The following is a 15,681-nucleotide window of genomic DNA, read 5'->3' as shown; positions in this document are numbered from 1 at the left end:
GAATTTAATCATTAGTTATTATTAAACTCTGGCTCTCTTCCACAGCGTGTCTTTTGTCCTGTCTTCCTTCCATCACCCCAGCCAGTTGCTATACATGGCTGCCCCTCTACTGTTTCTGACCGAGGTCTCTTCCTGTTACAAGGGAGTTTTCGTTCTCACTGTCACCAACTGCTTCTTCATATGGGTTTGTCTGATTGTTGGGGATTTCTCTGTACATAAAGAGCTTTAAGACAATTGTTGCTGTGGTTTGGCACTATATAAGCAGAATTGAATTGAAGAGAAAGGTGGTTTAAACATACTACATCTACCTACCTACATAGGTGTAACAACCCTGTGCTAGCTCCAGGGCAGATATTTTTGCTATAAACTCACACCATCTTTCTCAACTAGACTACCACACACCCCAATCAGATTTAAACGGCTTGGTAAAGTAACATAACGACAACTCTGATGTATATAAGCACAGAACAAAGAAGACAAGCCCATTAGCCACAGGTCTTCACAAACTGATTGGATTGGGAGACTCATTTCTAGAATTCCTCATCATTTTCAGAGGACCAACTTCCAGACATGCCACACACACAGTATTATAGTAAGAGTATCTAATTTCAATGTTTGAGAAGTAACAATATTTTAGTCCTTTACAAAAACGCCAAATACAGTTTCATCATTTGGGTTATGTGATCAGCTGCTGATAGCCAAAGAACTGGCAGTATGCTGATTCTGTTCTCTTTCTCCTTCCTCTTTCCAGCACCACTTTTTTTCACTTTGCTTGCTAAACATAATTTAAAAAGCTGCTGCACCAGCTAATTACTTTTTAAGACACCCAAAAAAACATACTGATGCATTGTTGATGTCAACTGGTTCACAGTCATTTTGCGAGCTGACAGGAAGTAAGGTCAGGAAGTACAACTAATTCATTTGCCTGCATGCTCCTTCGTCATCAATACTTTTCACTATAGAAGTCTAGTTTAATCAATGGAGTGTGAAATGACTGAGAAAATCTTTGAAGAGCTATAATCAAATTAAAAGTCATTCAAATATATACTTCATAACAAAAAGAAAAGAAAAAATAACAATACAGTGTGCTACAATTTAAATGACAGTAAGTAAATGATATCTATCTATCTATCTATCTATCTATCTATCTATCTATCTATCTATCTATCTATCTATCTATCTATCTATCTATCTATCTATCTATCTATCTATCTATCTATCTATCTATCTATTTCTTCAAACGCTAGGTGGCGCCCTGCTTTCTCCTTCTCCCTTCTTCTCTGTTTTCTGCACTTTGACCTCGGTGCTCGCCTCTCTTGTTGGCTCAGACTTCAGGAGGATTTTGCGGGTTAGCTAGAAAATGAAAGTATTCCTTCAAATGAATGGGGATTTAGGGCTGTTTTGCTAGCCGAGCAGCCGCTACCTTTACTCTCTAATAGGATTTGCGGACGCCGCGGGTCACCGGCTCCTGTCAGATAAAACCACATACATGTGTCGCTCCTCGTCGGGGTTTGTTTTGCTACATAGCCTCTTCGCTTCGCTTAGCTAACAGGCTCTGTCGGCGTTACTGGTGCTAACTTGGAAAAAAAGGGGACATTACTGTTAGATCGGAATAAACACGTGTTTTGGGAAATGAACTGTTGACCACTGTCCGTTTTATTTTCCGGGACTGATGACAGACCTACTGTCATAATGTACCCGAGTTCAGTTCTCACAGGTAGCGGAAGAAGCCTTGTTGGATTAAGAAATTTTACCAGTGGGCTAACCGACCTGAGTTAGCCAGGTTACAGCTCACCGTCTCCGACGTCAACCTTGCAAGTAACTGACACCGTGAACTACATACTAAGCTAACCGGACAGCCTTTGGCCAGTCCGGCTACTGAGGATTAACGTTTCCTAGCATCACCGGTTGGCGACTAGATAGCGTCGCCATGGCTAACGTTACAGACCTGCAGACAAAATACAGCAAACTGGCACAGGAGTATTCAAAGGTAAAACACCGCCTCTGTTTACTGCTAACGATACCTGTTACCTGTTATTGCTAACAAGGCTACTACACAGAACCTGTCAGTGAGCTATCAGCGTCAGCTACCCGGTGTTTTGTGCCTTGCGTGAACTTGAACTCAATGGAAAACAACACCTGAGATATTTATGATTAGTAAAGTGAAGTGAAGCAGATCAGCTTGTCAAAGACATACACATAACTTAGACCATAGAACCTACTTTGTTGGGTATAGCAGAAGCTAATACAGTTCACCTGGAATAAGGTAGATTATCACAGATGTAGGCTAGCCGCCGAGGCTACACACACAGGTGTCATTATCAGCCTGTGTGTAGCTTTAATGCTTTGTTTGGTGCATTTTCCTTAGGCTGCGTGGGAAAATGTCTTGCATGCTGCATTAGAAATAAGCGGTGTTCAAAGGATGTAAACTATTGTTTAATGGTTAAACAGTTTAGAGACAGTAAAGCCTGTGTGGCCTTTGTTTCTGTGTCAGCTGACAGCTCCGGGAGCGTTATAGCTGTTTCCTGTTCCACTCTGCTCCTCCCCACCAGCAGCCAAACAGTGTATGATCCTCAGGAAATGCTGACTGTGTGATTGTTGCACAGACTCTTGCTGTAATAAGCATGTCTTTAGAGGCTACTGATCATACAGTAAAAAGCACTGAGTTCGGGTTTCTCCTGTATGGTCAGTACTCATAACTCATTACTTATAAATGTGGAAAAGTCACTCAGTAAGCAAACTTTTCTTGACTTGAACTTGAAGTATATTAAAAAAAGAACTGACACAAGCATGCCACAGTCTGACAGACAATACGTTTCTTCTTCATATTTATCTCAAACGTAATATTTTGGGCTTATAGAGAACGGTAAAAGTCACATGATTTATAACAGAAGGCAAAATGAGAGCAACACTGAAACACACTAATGGATTCATCTCAATTTTCTTGTTTTTGGAGTCATTAGGAGGCAAAATTGCAGCGGAGACTATTATTTGATTACCTGCTCTGATCTTGTCTACATAGAATTGAATAAAAAATCAAAACTACACATAATTATTGAGCAGAGATTTGCCGTGTACTCTTTATTTTAAAATTGCATTTGCATCTCAAACAGCAGTTTGTACTTTTTACATCTGAATGGTTTTTTTCCTCTGTGTGTGTGTACTTCACAGCTACGTGCCCAGAACCAAGTGCTGAAGAAGGGGGTTGTGGATGAACAGGCCAACTCTGCCTCACTAAAGGTACAATGATGTATATTTAAAAAAGAAAGCAAAGTATTGAGAAAGCAAGCATTGAAATGACATTGTAAGCAACTCTGTTTTTCATATTTGCAAACCAAATGTGATCACCAAGTCTGACCTGTACTTGTTGCAGTGTTACCATGAATTATGTTGCTGTCGCACAATGACAACAGAATGACTTCATGTTGTTTTAAAGGCTGTGATTTGCTTGCATGTGTTATTCATCAAAGTCATTACTTTCTTTCTGCCATTAGGAGCAGCTGAAGCAGAGAGACCAGAGTCTGAGGAAGCAGGAGCAGGAGATGGACAGTCTCAGTTTCAGGAACCAGCAGCTGGCCAAGAGGGTGGAGCTGCTACAAGAGGAGCTGGCTGCTAGTGAAGCTAAGGGCAAAAAGGGGAAGGTGAACATGAGGGGAAAGGGGGAAATGCGGGAGTGGCTACACAGCAGCATATATTTATTTATTTTTTTGTAGTGGTCTTAAAGTTATGGTAGTTTCACAGTAATGTTTGTCTGACAAGTTGATAGTTAATAGCCCCCCAATCTCCTCCAGAGTAAAGGAGACTCTCCTTCACAGCACGGCCTGCAAACCCAGAGTGTTTTTGATGAGGACCTGCAGAAAAAGATAGAAGAAAATGAGCGACTTCACATCCAAGTAGGCAGCCACGCGGTGCTTAGAGTGCATGTTTAAAATACAAATTTTACAGTGAATGTGTCTAGGATACGAGGGGAGGTCACGTATGTGACAGCTGTGCTTCCTGCTGTGTCTTTGTCAGTTTTACGAAGCAGACGAGCGGCACAAGAAGACGGAGGCTGAGCTGAGGGAGCGACTAGAAAAGCTGGAGAAGGATGCAGAGCAGCACCATGGCGTCGTGGACGGGCTCACCACAAAGTATGCAGAAACGATCGAGCGGCTGCAGAGTGACAAAGCACGTTTAGAGGTAAGGGCTCAGTGGGAGAAACATTGAAGTTGTTCACACAATTGCCAATTTTGATAACATTTAATTTTTAAAAAATTATTTTTTTCCCCCTGTTTTTACAGGTGAAAGCACAAACTCTGGAACGAGAAGCAAAAGAGTGCAGAATGCGAACAGAAGACTGGTAAATATACATTTTATTCGTAGTTTGAATGATTTAATTCTTCTATAACATTGTTCAGCATAGTAACTGTAAGTAACCATGTGAGTAGGGATGGGTATCGTTTAGGTTTTATCCGATACCGGTGCCAAATCGGTACTTTTGAAACGGTGCCGGTGCTCAAACGGTGCTCAAACCGGTGCTTAAAGAATGGAGAACACAAAATTGGTCCAAAAACCTCTCATGTTCAGCTGGTTTTTGTAAAAAGATAACAATGTTAGCCTTTTCTGCAGCTATGGGGCATATATGGCATCACTCTTGGCTGGAAGCAGTGCTTAATCAATGGAAAAAAAACACAAACTTTGTCCTAAACCTCTCATGTTTAACTGTTTTCCACTTTTTCTTTGGTCATTTTAGCCTTTTTTGCCAGGGTGAAGGGAGTATCTGCCATCAAACAAGAGGACAGCCGCATGTAGCTATGATGATGTTTGCTAGTTCACCTTACATGCATTAATGTAATAACGTGGTTAGCCTACTCAACGTAAATTAGCTACTCACGCAGAGAAGAACGGCTGCTGCTGCCATCATCATCCGTCATCATTTCTGCTACACTGGCAGGGCTAGGGGCCAGGACTCTCCTCTTCGTGTTTTTGGGGGATGTTGCATAACAGGCAACCCACCCGCAGTAGATGTGCACGGTGTGAGGTCTCGCAGCAAGCTATCAAATACGGCGCATTTCTGGGCTTTTAAAAAAAACGCTATGCGTCGCCAGGTGTTTCATCGGATTTGAGGTGTTACCTCCTTTGACAGTATCACAGTATCAGCTTAAAGCACTTGTTGCAGGCTGCTGAGTTTGCATATTTTGCTGTGAAGTACAGCCAGACTTTTGACCGCTTCGCCTTGGACATTTTTAATCTGTAGCTCTGCTCTAACAGAACGTACGTACCTGGCCCCGCCTACTATCCTCGGAAACGTAAAATGATTGGCTAGAATCTAAAGTGTATCACAGCTCAGGAAAAAAAAGCACCGAAATAAAGCACCGAAATGTGCGCTGCTTTTCGGTCTGGTTACTACCGTTTATGTCAGAACCGGTGCCATCATGGCACCGGACACCGGTACCCATCCCTACATGTGAGTGTTGAACTGACTTTGACAAATACAAGATATGTACATAATACATTTTGTAGAGCCATGATGCAAATCTTGCAGTACACATTTCTGCACATTGCATTTTTAAACTGAATTACACAAACTTGAAATGCATGTTGGGAGCAGCTCAACACTTCTTCGATCTCCCTCTGCAGCCAGCAGCAGCTGAGGCGGTGCCAGTCGGAGCTGAACAGACAGGTGAAACAAAGCAGCAGTGTTATCCAGGAGAAAGTGCCCTTTAATGACACCAGTGAGTATCTGGTACTATTTGAGAACATTTCCATCCTTGTCAGTGATACTATAACTACACGCTACCCTGGAGTAAGCACTGTAACGCTACACACGACTGTAACGCTGCGCCGACGCAACCAATTAAACTGTGTTTGCAAAGTTAATAAAAGTTCATTGCGGGGGTTGAAGTTCTGCTCTAGTTTACATGCTGCTTTTTTTTCTCCTCCATCTCTGCAGAATTTAGTGACTACAACAGCCTAAACGTGCCATCACACAATCGAAGGCACCAGGTAAGTGAGAAAACAAACACATTCGGGTGTATTGCAAGTACAGATTCACATCTCAAGTAACCACCTTTAAAAATATTACCTGTACAGCAATGTAGCGATAACACACTGAGTTGCCTTTAGGTAGAAAGGGTGGTAAAGTAGCGATCTGTGCACTGTGCCGCCTTTCAGCTGAAGGCCCGGGATGTAGCAGGCCAGGCCATGAGTTTCATCCAGGATTTGGTGGCTGCTCTGTTGAACGTCCACTCCTACACAGAGCAGAGAGTACACATCTACCCCCTGGACTCCTCTATTGAGACCATCTCCCCTCTGAACCAGAAGGTGAGGCAGCCATACAGGGAAGGTACAGGCATTCTGTCAAATACAATGCATGCTGGTGTTCAAAGCCATTATAGTTTTGCATTTTCTAATCGGCTCTTATTTTTTATTTCATTTTGACTTTTTATTTTAATTCAGTCGGTTTCCCGAGTGGGTTCCTTTGTTTCAGTTTAGTTCTCATTGATTGAAAATGTTTAGTTTTAGTTGAGTTTTTATTAGTTTGTTTTTTTTAATGACTTTTTAATGATTATTTTATTGAGGGTGTATGTCAGAGGCAAGATTTTAGGAAAATCAGTCTAGGTATTACAATAAAAAAGCAGTCTTGCAAACATACAAGGTGCCAGTAAACACATCCATCTAGGAAGTCGCAATAATTTTTTACCAGACTAACAAAGACTTTTCACATCTGGTTGTAGTTAACTATGCTAGCCTTATTGGTGCCAGATAAGGAGGTGCATTTCGTTTAATGTATGTTCCTTCTCTTAACCCAGTTTTCTCAGTATCTGCATGAGAATGCAGCCTATGTGCGCCCCCTGGAGGACAGCTTTCTCCAGTTATACCAAAGCATCACAGAGGACACTGTCACAGTACTGGTACGTTTTGGATGGAGGGTGTGGAGGTCATATGTTTGTTTAGAGACAGAAAACAAATTGACACTAATTGTGATTTTCTGTTTTGAATGAAAGGAAACTGTGGTCAAGCTGAAAATTTTTTCTGACAACTTCTCGTCATACACCCACTTTCTCCAAAAGATTCTTCCCTACCAGTTAAAAAGGTCAGCAGTGTGTGTGTGTACACGTGTGTGAGCTAGAGACAAATAGAGTGGAGGAGGCTATTGTGATGGGTGTCTTGTGCTTTCAGCCTCGAAGAAGAGTGCGAGGCACCTCTTTGTACTGCTGCCCTTAGTGCGAAAAACCAGGAGCTGCAGAGTGACATCAAGCGAGTGACATCTGTGTTTGAGAAACTGCAGAACTACATTAACCTTTTGGCCTTACCCAGTAGGTTATCACACAGCATTTGAACTCTTTTTGTCTAAAAGCTCTCAGTCAGTACTGTGCCAGAATAATTATATACATACATATTCATTTAAATGCTGTTTTTCCTGAAGGAATAGAGGAATTTGGTAGTATGTAAATACAGCAGAGGGTTTATGAAGTGACGAGCAGACATGTCTGACGAATGTGCGCGATGTGTCTCAGGTGTTCGGCAGGATGCCATGCCACACAGCAACACGTCAGCCGTCTTCACCCAGCTGGCCGCCTGCCTGCACAGTCTACATGATGCCATTAAAGGTGGGTGGATCTGTTTTCGTACACAGATTTCTTTATGTACTTCATTCATAAATAGTACAGCAAAAGCAGCTTTTTAAGGACTAAATATCCAGAAGATTCAGTGTAAAGTTTATTCAAATGAATCAGCAGACGGAAGCATAATTTTTTGCTCTTTGGAGAAGAGTCACTTTTGTAGGCAATTAGCTGTGAGAATGGGTTTCTGTAACAAGCGCCTTTGTTTGGGTATTTTAGTTAAATGTTCACTCAAATCTTGCAGTTTTAGTGTATGAGAATATTGTGAAAATCTGTTGGTTATTGTTAAAAAAAACACCGGTCAGGGAGCGAGGCACTGATTGAGCCACGTTTATTAAGCTAAATTTGGAACATAAAGCAAATCCTGCTGTTCTTTTTTTGCTCCTTGTGTGTCCAGAGATGTCAAAGCATTACAACCAGAAGGCCGACATTGAGCGGGAGCTCCCCACCGTCACCCAAAAGCTCTGTACCACCACAGAGTGCCTCCTGGGATCTCTGGGTTCTTTAACTAGCTGCACCGGCAAGGTATGGCCAACAGGGGGCAGGCAGCAGCCAGGTTTATATCTCCTGTAGTGTATGTTTAGCTTCAATACATAAAGGCGTAATTGTAAGTAGCAGTGAGTTGTCTCTGCAACTGGGTCACATTGGTAAATTGCCACAAATGGAAGAGCACAGAAGTGCGGGACTCAGGTGGGCAGCGGTTAAACGTTGAAAGACACAGTCCAAATTGCAGTCTGTACAGCTGCTCCCCAGCAAGAGCACAGGGATGAATGATTTTTGTGAATCGAGCGAATTGTCGGCTGAAGTGTGTGTGTGCCGATTGGATGACACTCCACTGGGTTGCAGCACAGCCCACGACATGTGGAGTGAGCTGCATTTTGCAAGCAGGCAGAGGCTTAATTGCTCCAACATTTATCTTCCTCAATACTTGGTGGTGGAATTGGCTCTCTGCTGTAAACACAGCGGCTAATCTCAGGGTAAACAGAACGCTGAGTGTCAGGGTTTCTTCAGCTGAGGAGATATCCGTTTTGTTTGAGAGATCTGACACGTGATGTCGCTGTAACTTGCTGCAGATTGCCACCTTCTTCAGCAACAACTTGGACTTCTTCACATCATCGGGCTACAGTCCGAGAGGCAGCACGGCAGCTCTTAACCCCGTGCAAGCAGAGAGTATGCTGGCCAACAAAAAGAAGGCAACAGCCTATATCCAAGCTGTCAAAAAGGTTAGTGTGTGTAGCATGCTATTTCCCACTTTATTCCCTTTTCCCTTAAATAGACTTTACTTGGGCTGGCTGAGAGGTTCTGTCTTTCAACTACTTTTAGTATTTATTATGCCTTTAAATTCATATTTCATGTTTTTCCTACTGGTTGGATCGTTGCAAGTGCTTAATATCATTTAGCCGCTTCCCAAAAGGGGATCTTGACTTGCGTTCGGAGTGCAGCTCCTCCGTCTTGTACTGCAGTTGGCAGCACAGGAGCAGTGGTCCCCGCCCCCTCACGTGCCCTGGAGAACCGCCCTGAGTCGGAGGGCCGCTTTAATCGACACCTGCAGCAGGTGGAGAACTGGTTCACGCTCCTCTGCGCTGACTTGCAGAGCAGAGCGAGGGCTACCGTCACCAGCTGCAGTCCGAAACAGTGGAGTTGATTCGCAGGAGAAACCCTCATCGGAGCAGCAGCTGATTATATTGCTGAGTTATTTACTTGTCACAGAGTACTTGGCAAATAAAATGTATGCAGAGGGGGGGGACGAAATGAAGCGCATATATGCACACACACGTCTCCCAACCACAAACAGGATTTGAATCAGTAGGAAACACTGAAGCCTTTCAACTTACAGCTCACAGACTTTAGATCAGTGTGCTTAGTGAGATTAAAAACACTGATTTGTAATATCTTTTCAAAAGCATTAAGAAAGTCTTTGTAAGTATTTCATCTCTCAGAGAGTCTCATATCTACATTTTACATCTTATAAATGTTTTGATCTGCTTTTACGTTGTTTTTATATTTTATAATTCCATTTTTTCATTTACTTTTAATCAATTTGAGTGTTATTTTAAGCCTGCTTCTGCAGAATTCAAATTCTTTAAAAATATTACATGGATTTTTAAAAATGATAAATGACTAAAATAAGTGTTTTATTCACCCATTAAGGCCAAGCCCCAGTCTGTTCCGTACAGAGAAGCCCTGTCAAACCGTCGCATACTAACCAGCTCCACTGAGAGCAGAGAAGGTCTCACTCAGCAGGTAAAAATACAGAGATACGGATAAATTGGTGATACAAGTAGAGAAAAAACTGTCCTGTCTTAACACAGTCGTGTCATGTATTATCTGAGGTGTGGACAGCTAGCAAAGCTGTTGATGTTTTACTTTTTAAAGTGCCCAATGTTTCACATAAATGTGTCACTTTATCAAAGTGCGAAGCCATATAATAAAACCCAGTGAGGATTATTGTATAGTTTCCTTCTTACAACTCCTAACCTTTGCTCGTTTCCGTATCCACAAGCTCACTGTCCACTTCTCTCCTTCTCCCCATTGGCCTCCTGCAGGTGCAGCAGAGCCAAGAGAAGATTGCTCGTCTGGAGCAGGAGAAGGAGCACTGGCTGCTGGAGGCCCAGTTAGGGAAGGTGCGGCTGGAAAAGGAGAACCAGCGCATTGCGGAACTGGAAGCGCAGCTAGCAGCAGCTCTCGGGGGAAGTCCGAACTCGCAAACGGCTGCAGCCGGCGCACTCACGCGGGGCCACGAAGAAGCAGCGGCAGAACTGAAAGCTGCAGAAAAAGAGCCGACGCTGTGCACGAGCCTGGTACTTCTCCGTGACCGCTCGGTCTGCTGTTTGCTTTCACTTTGCAGGGGAAATTTTGTGTCCTTGGCACTGATTTGTTTCAACAAAGGGAGTATTATTGTTGTTTTCTTCTGGCTTCCACACTAAGCCGGTTAATAAAACACAGACGTCCAAGAGCTGATGTGGCAGAGTAGGAGAATGCTGTTGTTATTCAGTGCTGAGATTGCTCTCATAATGTTTGTTTCAAGTAGCTGTAACACGTGTGTTGTAGTTAGTAGCTATATCCTGCATGTCTGTTTTTGTGTTTTTCTTATATATTTTACATTTGTCTTACTTTTCGTTTCTTTTTTTTGTCACCAGGTTGGAATGTTGTGCACAACACCTACAGATGAGCATGTGAGTGTCCGTACATCTGATTAAAATATTTAAGTGCAGAATTTGTACCCATCTAATAATGCTCCCTCCAAGGACAACAAAATCTTGTGTAGCTTGATGTTGTGTCTGACTTTGCAGGTGGGAGACGAGGAGTCTAGGGAGCAGCTGATAAAGAGCCACTACATGGCCAGAGTAGGAGAGCTCACCACCCAACTCCAGATTTCAGATAGCAAAGCTGTGCACTTTCACTCTGAGGTGAAGATCTTACTGAAAGTTGTTTATCAAAGTAACTGTGTGTCGTAAGAAAGACCGTTAGTTTGCCTTACAAGTACATATTCTCTTTGTGCTTTGAAAATGGTTCTCGAGTCGGGGTTATTACCATCTCCACTGAAAAACCGACACTAAATATTTTAAGTAATATGTTGTGTCTTACCCTCGATGTAAATGACTTGTTAAAGTTACTGTCACTTGCCTTAGTTTGGCATTATAGCAACAGAAATGCGCCTGATGTCGAGTTAGACGTGACGGTTTAACAGCAGAGACTAATATTGTGGATTTCTTGCAACTTTGACACTCTTCTTAAATAAACCTACTTTTCAAAGAAATCCTTCCTGTTATTGCAGCTTTTGAAACCGATCTGTAAAGCCTGCCAGACATGCTTTAAAATCATCAGGGCACAGCAAGTTGTTTACTTTTCTCTTTCCCTTTGTAGTGTCGAGCTTTGGCTAAGAGATTAGCCATTGCAGAGAAGTCGCGGGAGACTTTCAGTGAGGAGGTCAAACTGGCTAATCAGAATATCACACGCTTGCAGGTATGATGCACTGCCAAAGAGCTTCCAGTTATAGCATAAAGTGTAAACATTAGCGTCCTTTCAAGTCAAAAAGCATTCACTTTGTAACTGTTTGGGCCTGACACGCAGGATGAGCTGGCTACGACTAAGAGGAGCTACGAAGACCAGCTTAGCATGATGAGCGACCATCTGTGCAGCATGAACGAGACTTTGAGCAAGCAGCGAGAGGAAATCGACACGCTCAAAATGGGCAGCAAGGTATAACCTTTTGAATTCCAGCTTCTTTTGCAATATTTTCTTTTTAAAATTTTGGTTCCCTCTCAGGGTTTGCTCTCAGCTGTGAGGTGCTGCCAGTCTCCAGTTAGGTTTCTGAAATGTTTGGGCGGTGATATCATTTGAATGCGTATGTCAACGCAACAACATTAATGTGTAGACTTTGCTTACGTATATACATTCAATTTGGCATTAATTAAGCAAGTTAAAGTTAAATAATTTCCCCCAGGGATCAATAAAGTATTCTGATTCTGATTCTGATTCTGATTAAAGTTCTGGAGTTGATTCTAGTTCACGCTGGCATTTGCACTTTTCTGTGAACACTAAAATGTGTGGTCAACGTCAGCTGGTCCAAGTGAAGAAGGTCATCGTTACAATGAGAAAACAACACAAATCCACCAGCCGAATAAACAGTTCGATATATTTTTGAGAGGTTAAATGGTGGATGATCACAGGATCATTTCCATAAGCAGAGGAAAAAAGCCTTTAAACATCCTGCTGAGTGAAAAACACTCTTCCAGGAGGTAGGCGTATCGTTTTCAAAGTCTGCCATAATGAGAGTAAAAGGGTTCACCACAAGGAGCAAACCGGTGATTAGCCACAACAGTAGAAGGTGCAGATTAGACTGCCAAAACACATCTATAAAAGGCCGACCAGCTCAGGAACAATATTCTTTGGACAGATGAAGCTAAAATCAACTTGTAGCAGAATTAAGGGGAGAAGAATGTAACGGGGCGGGCTGGGATCAGCTCATAATTCAAAGCATTAATGTGTGATGGTGTGGTCACGCTCGGCTTACAGTAACGATGGGTCACTATGGTTTATTGGTGATGTGACAGAAGGTAGAAACAGCTGGGTGAATTACGGAGTGTATCGAGCTATACTCTCTGCTCAGATTCACACAGATGAAGCAGGGTTGATTGGATGGTGCTTCACGCTACACATGGACAGTGACCCAAAACATACAGGAGTTTTTTAAGGTAAACAAGTGGAATATTCCGCAGTGGAAATCCGTCACCTGATCTCTACGAAAGTGAGCGTTCATGTCAGCGAAGCAAATGTGTTTGGCACGTGAATAAAGCTGACAGTAATTCCTCGTTGAACATTTACAGACCAAACCGTACCACCACCCTGTCCCTCCAAATCTCGAAAGAGAAGCGATACGGCCACGTGGAGTGTGAAGGATCAGCCGCTAGTGAAGTGTGACATTGTAAAGTTTCTCAGTTATGAGGTGAAGTGGGAGGTCAGCGGTGGCGTTGCGGTTGTTGCGAGGTTTAATGGGAAAAGCACCTGCCGCAGACGTCTGAAAAAGCCATTAAGCTACAGGAGCAGTAAAGGAGAGGGCTTTTTTTTTTTTTTTTTTTTTTTTTTTTTTTTTAAAAGAAGAAAAAACGTGCATGCCCCTGCTTGTGCGCACACGGATGGCTGCATGCTGGGAAGTTTCAGGACCCGGCATGTTTGTGATCTAAAGGGGCGATTTTTCTCTTGAAGGCCAGCACACCAGCCTCAGCATGTTTTTCAGTTTTTGAAACTGAATACGAATTTTGTCTGTCTTAGTCACTGCACTGAAATGCAACACAGAGCGTTAGCTTTTGCACCAACCCTGGATATGGCTTGCTTTGAGTTTAGAGGACTGAGCTCACTTTTTTGTGTGTGTGTGTGTGTTTTTTCTTTAGGGAAATGCCAAAAAGAACAAAGGCCGCTAGTGCTGCTCCTCAAAACTCAAGCTCCATTTGACGCCACTATAAAGGCACCCTGGGAGAAAACCTGAACCTCGAAGCCTCCCTGCAGCGTCTTGGTACCAACACTGTCACCAAACCACAGGATAACCACCTGAGCCTGCAGTTCCTCCACTTGAAGGCAGTACAAAACTGTTTGGAGGCTCAAACACATTTGACTGAAAATGCTTTGTTTTTCCTTCCCCCCCCTTTCCTCGTCACAGAAGTACATGAAACAAAACAATTTGCTAAAAAACAAAAGCTTTCCAAAACTGGACCAGAAGTTACTGCTTGACCTCTGTGTCAAACCACGCTGCTTTCCCAACAGAAGGAGCAGAAGAAGATAAACAGCTGCAGCAGCTGAAGTTTTTAATACTCACTGAAGTCAAGACTTGAAGACCAAACCCTGTTAATCAGTGCGTGTAGTCGTCCAGCTTAATGTGCGTATGAGAGACGGTGGAACTGTGCATTTTTTATTGCTTATCTGTAACAGTACGTGTGTGTGTGTGTGTGCGCGCTTAGACTGTTGTGTCCTCGTGTGACTGTAGCACCAGGCTTTACAACGTAAGTAATGTTTTACAACTACCTTTTTTTTGTTTCTTAGATCAAATTTGAGATAATAATCCCCCCACGTCCCTTCTGACACTAGCATATAACACAAGCTTCTGAAAAGAAGGGCTTTAAAATCCCAACCATAACAAAGATATGCTTAAATTCATTCCTCATTTTTAAGAAATCTTCAGTCGTCTAGGAGTGGAGGAAAGAAAAGATGTCTGCCTCGAAGCACTGATTAACCGTGTTTACTTTAATGGGAAGGGACGGACAAGTTGGAGCTTGTGAAATGATGTCAATTTATCTCTGTGAAATTATGCTGTAACAAGTCATTTTTATCACCAAAGTAAGTGCGGATGTGCACTCAGAAGCCTGGCGGGGAATGGCAGTCTCTCGACGTTGTATGACGTGTGGATAAAAAAGGGTTTATGTGAATATAACCTCATTTAAAATCATGTAATTGTACTGTACAATGAGTAAAAAAAATGATATAGGCCTATATACAAGAGGCATTTATTCAGAGGTTAAAAAACTTTTATTTTCCACAAATTTTACAAACTGACATCTGTGGCTAGTTTAGTGTGTGTCTCGTCTAAGGCTACAATACAGAGATGTATCGCAGAGGGATCGGCCCACACTGGAACTGGTGCTCAGAAAACTTTTGAGTCATGGCAGAGGGCAGTTAAAGTTTACACTAAAATTGTACTTACATGAGGTAAAAGGAAGAAAAGCCCAGAAGTGATTGTGAGCAGTTCATTTAAATCCTTTTGTTTGCCAGTCTACAGCTGCCAGCAGACCAGCAGACCTTTGATCTGACAGGTTTGCCAACGCCCTCTAAACATATTTAAAAAAAAAAAAAAAAGCAAGAAACTTGTATTCTCACATTGTAACTTGTTGAAAAGCACACATCAAATATGTGACGCAAAATAAAGAGCTTGCTCAAAACATAAATGTGTCATGTATTTAGAGTCACTTGGTTATTAATCACTCCTAAAATTGACCTAACTTTACCTGCTGCGTTTATGGGGGGTGAGGGAGACTGGGAATTGTAAGTTGTGTATAATTTAAAAAGGCGAAAAAGCAGCCGCTAACACACCCAAACTACTGGGAAATGAGGCACAGACGTGGGGACTAGAAGAGCAGTTTCTGATGCCGTCACTTGTTTTGAAAAGAAAAACGTCGTTTTATAGAAATTCGCGATGCTTTCAAGTACTCTTGGTACATGACTGAAGAGTACAGTAGCTCTAATAAGAAGTTTGTATAGGCTGCAGAATTACTATACATAATACCAAAGGCATTTATATTACTGTAAAGTTAGGCGATTTAAACACCCTGCTTGAAGTTGTGTGTTTTATACAACTTAAGTTTTTACGTGCTTTTGTTTTGTAAACAGCGGTGAAAGGGCAGACGAGATTCTCTTTTTGTGTGTGATGAAATAATGATCAACTTGTCTTTTCTTTTTTAAAATTATTTTTTTAATCTTTTGCTAAACTGAATAACTATCACAAGGCCAAAGGTTGTAATGACACACTTTATATAAATGTGGCAGTTGGGTGCTATGTTTATGGTTAGCTTTGAAACATTGTCAA

General features: G+C 42.2%; 1 protein-coding gene across 2 annotated transcripts; it reads left to right on the top strand.

Moving 5' to 3' along the window:
• The first annotated feature begins 1,291 nt into the window (after positions 1-1,291).
• ppp1r21 (protein phosphatase 1, regulatory subunit 21) lies at positions 1,292-15,043 on the top strand. Of its 2 annotated transcripts, none has more exons than XM_012920430.3 (22): positions 1,292-1,990; positions 3,172-3,240; positions 3,495-3,641; positions 3,816-3,893; positions 4,015-4,179; positions 4,281-4,339; positions 5,620-5,714; positions 5,933-5,985; positions 6,154-6,303; positions 6,792-6,893; positions 6,987-7,075; positions 7,162-7,298; positions 7,500-7,592; positions 8,002-8,129; positions 8,678-8,827; positions 9,756-9,848; positions 10,151-10,405; positions 10,745-10,780; positions 10,898-11,014; positions 11,472-11,570; positions 11,679-11,807; positions 13,499-15,043. In XM_012920430.3, the coding sequence occupies exons 1-22, from the start codon at positions 1,931-1,933 to the stop codon at positions 13,526-13,528; spliced, it is 2,334 nt and encodes a 777-aa protein (XP_012775884.3). In that variant the 5' UTR covers positions 1,292-1,930; the 3' UTR covers positions 13,529-15,043. The 2 variants fall into 2 exon arrangements, with proteins under 2 accessions (XP_012775884.3, XP_004556090.3); XM_004556033.3 differs by having other exon boundaries at positions 3,792-3,893.
• The last annotated feature ends 638 nt before the right edge of the window (positions 15,044-15,681 follow it).

The sequence above is a fragment of the Maylandia zebra genome, linkage group LG13 (assembly GCF_041146795.1).
Source record: "Maylandia zebra isolate NMK-2024a linkage group LG13, Mzebra_GT3a, whole genome shotgun sequence".
NCBI lineage: Eukaryota > Metazoa > Chordata > Actinopteri > Cichliformes > Cichlidae > Maylandia > Maylandia zebra.
The sequence above is the reverse complement of the archived record's forward strand: the minus strand, read 5'-3'. Positions and strand labels throughout refer to the sequence as shown.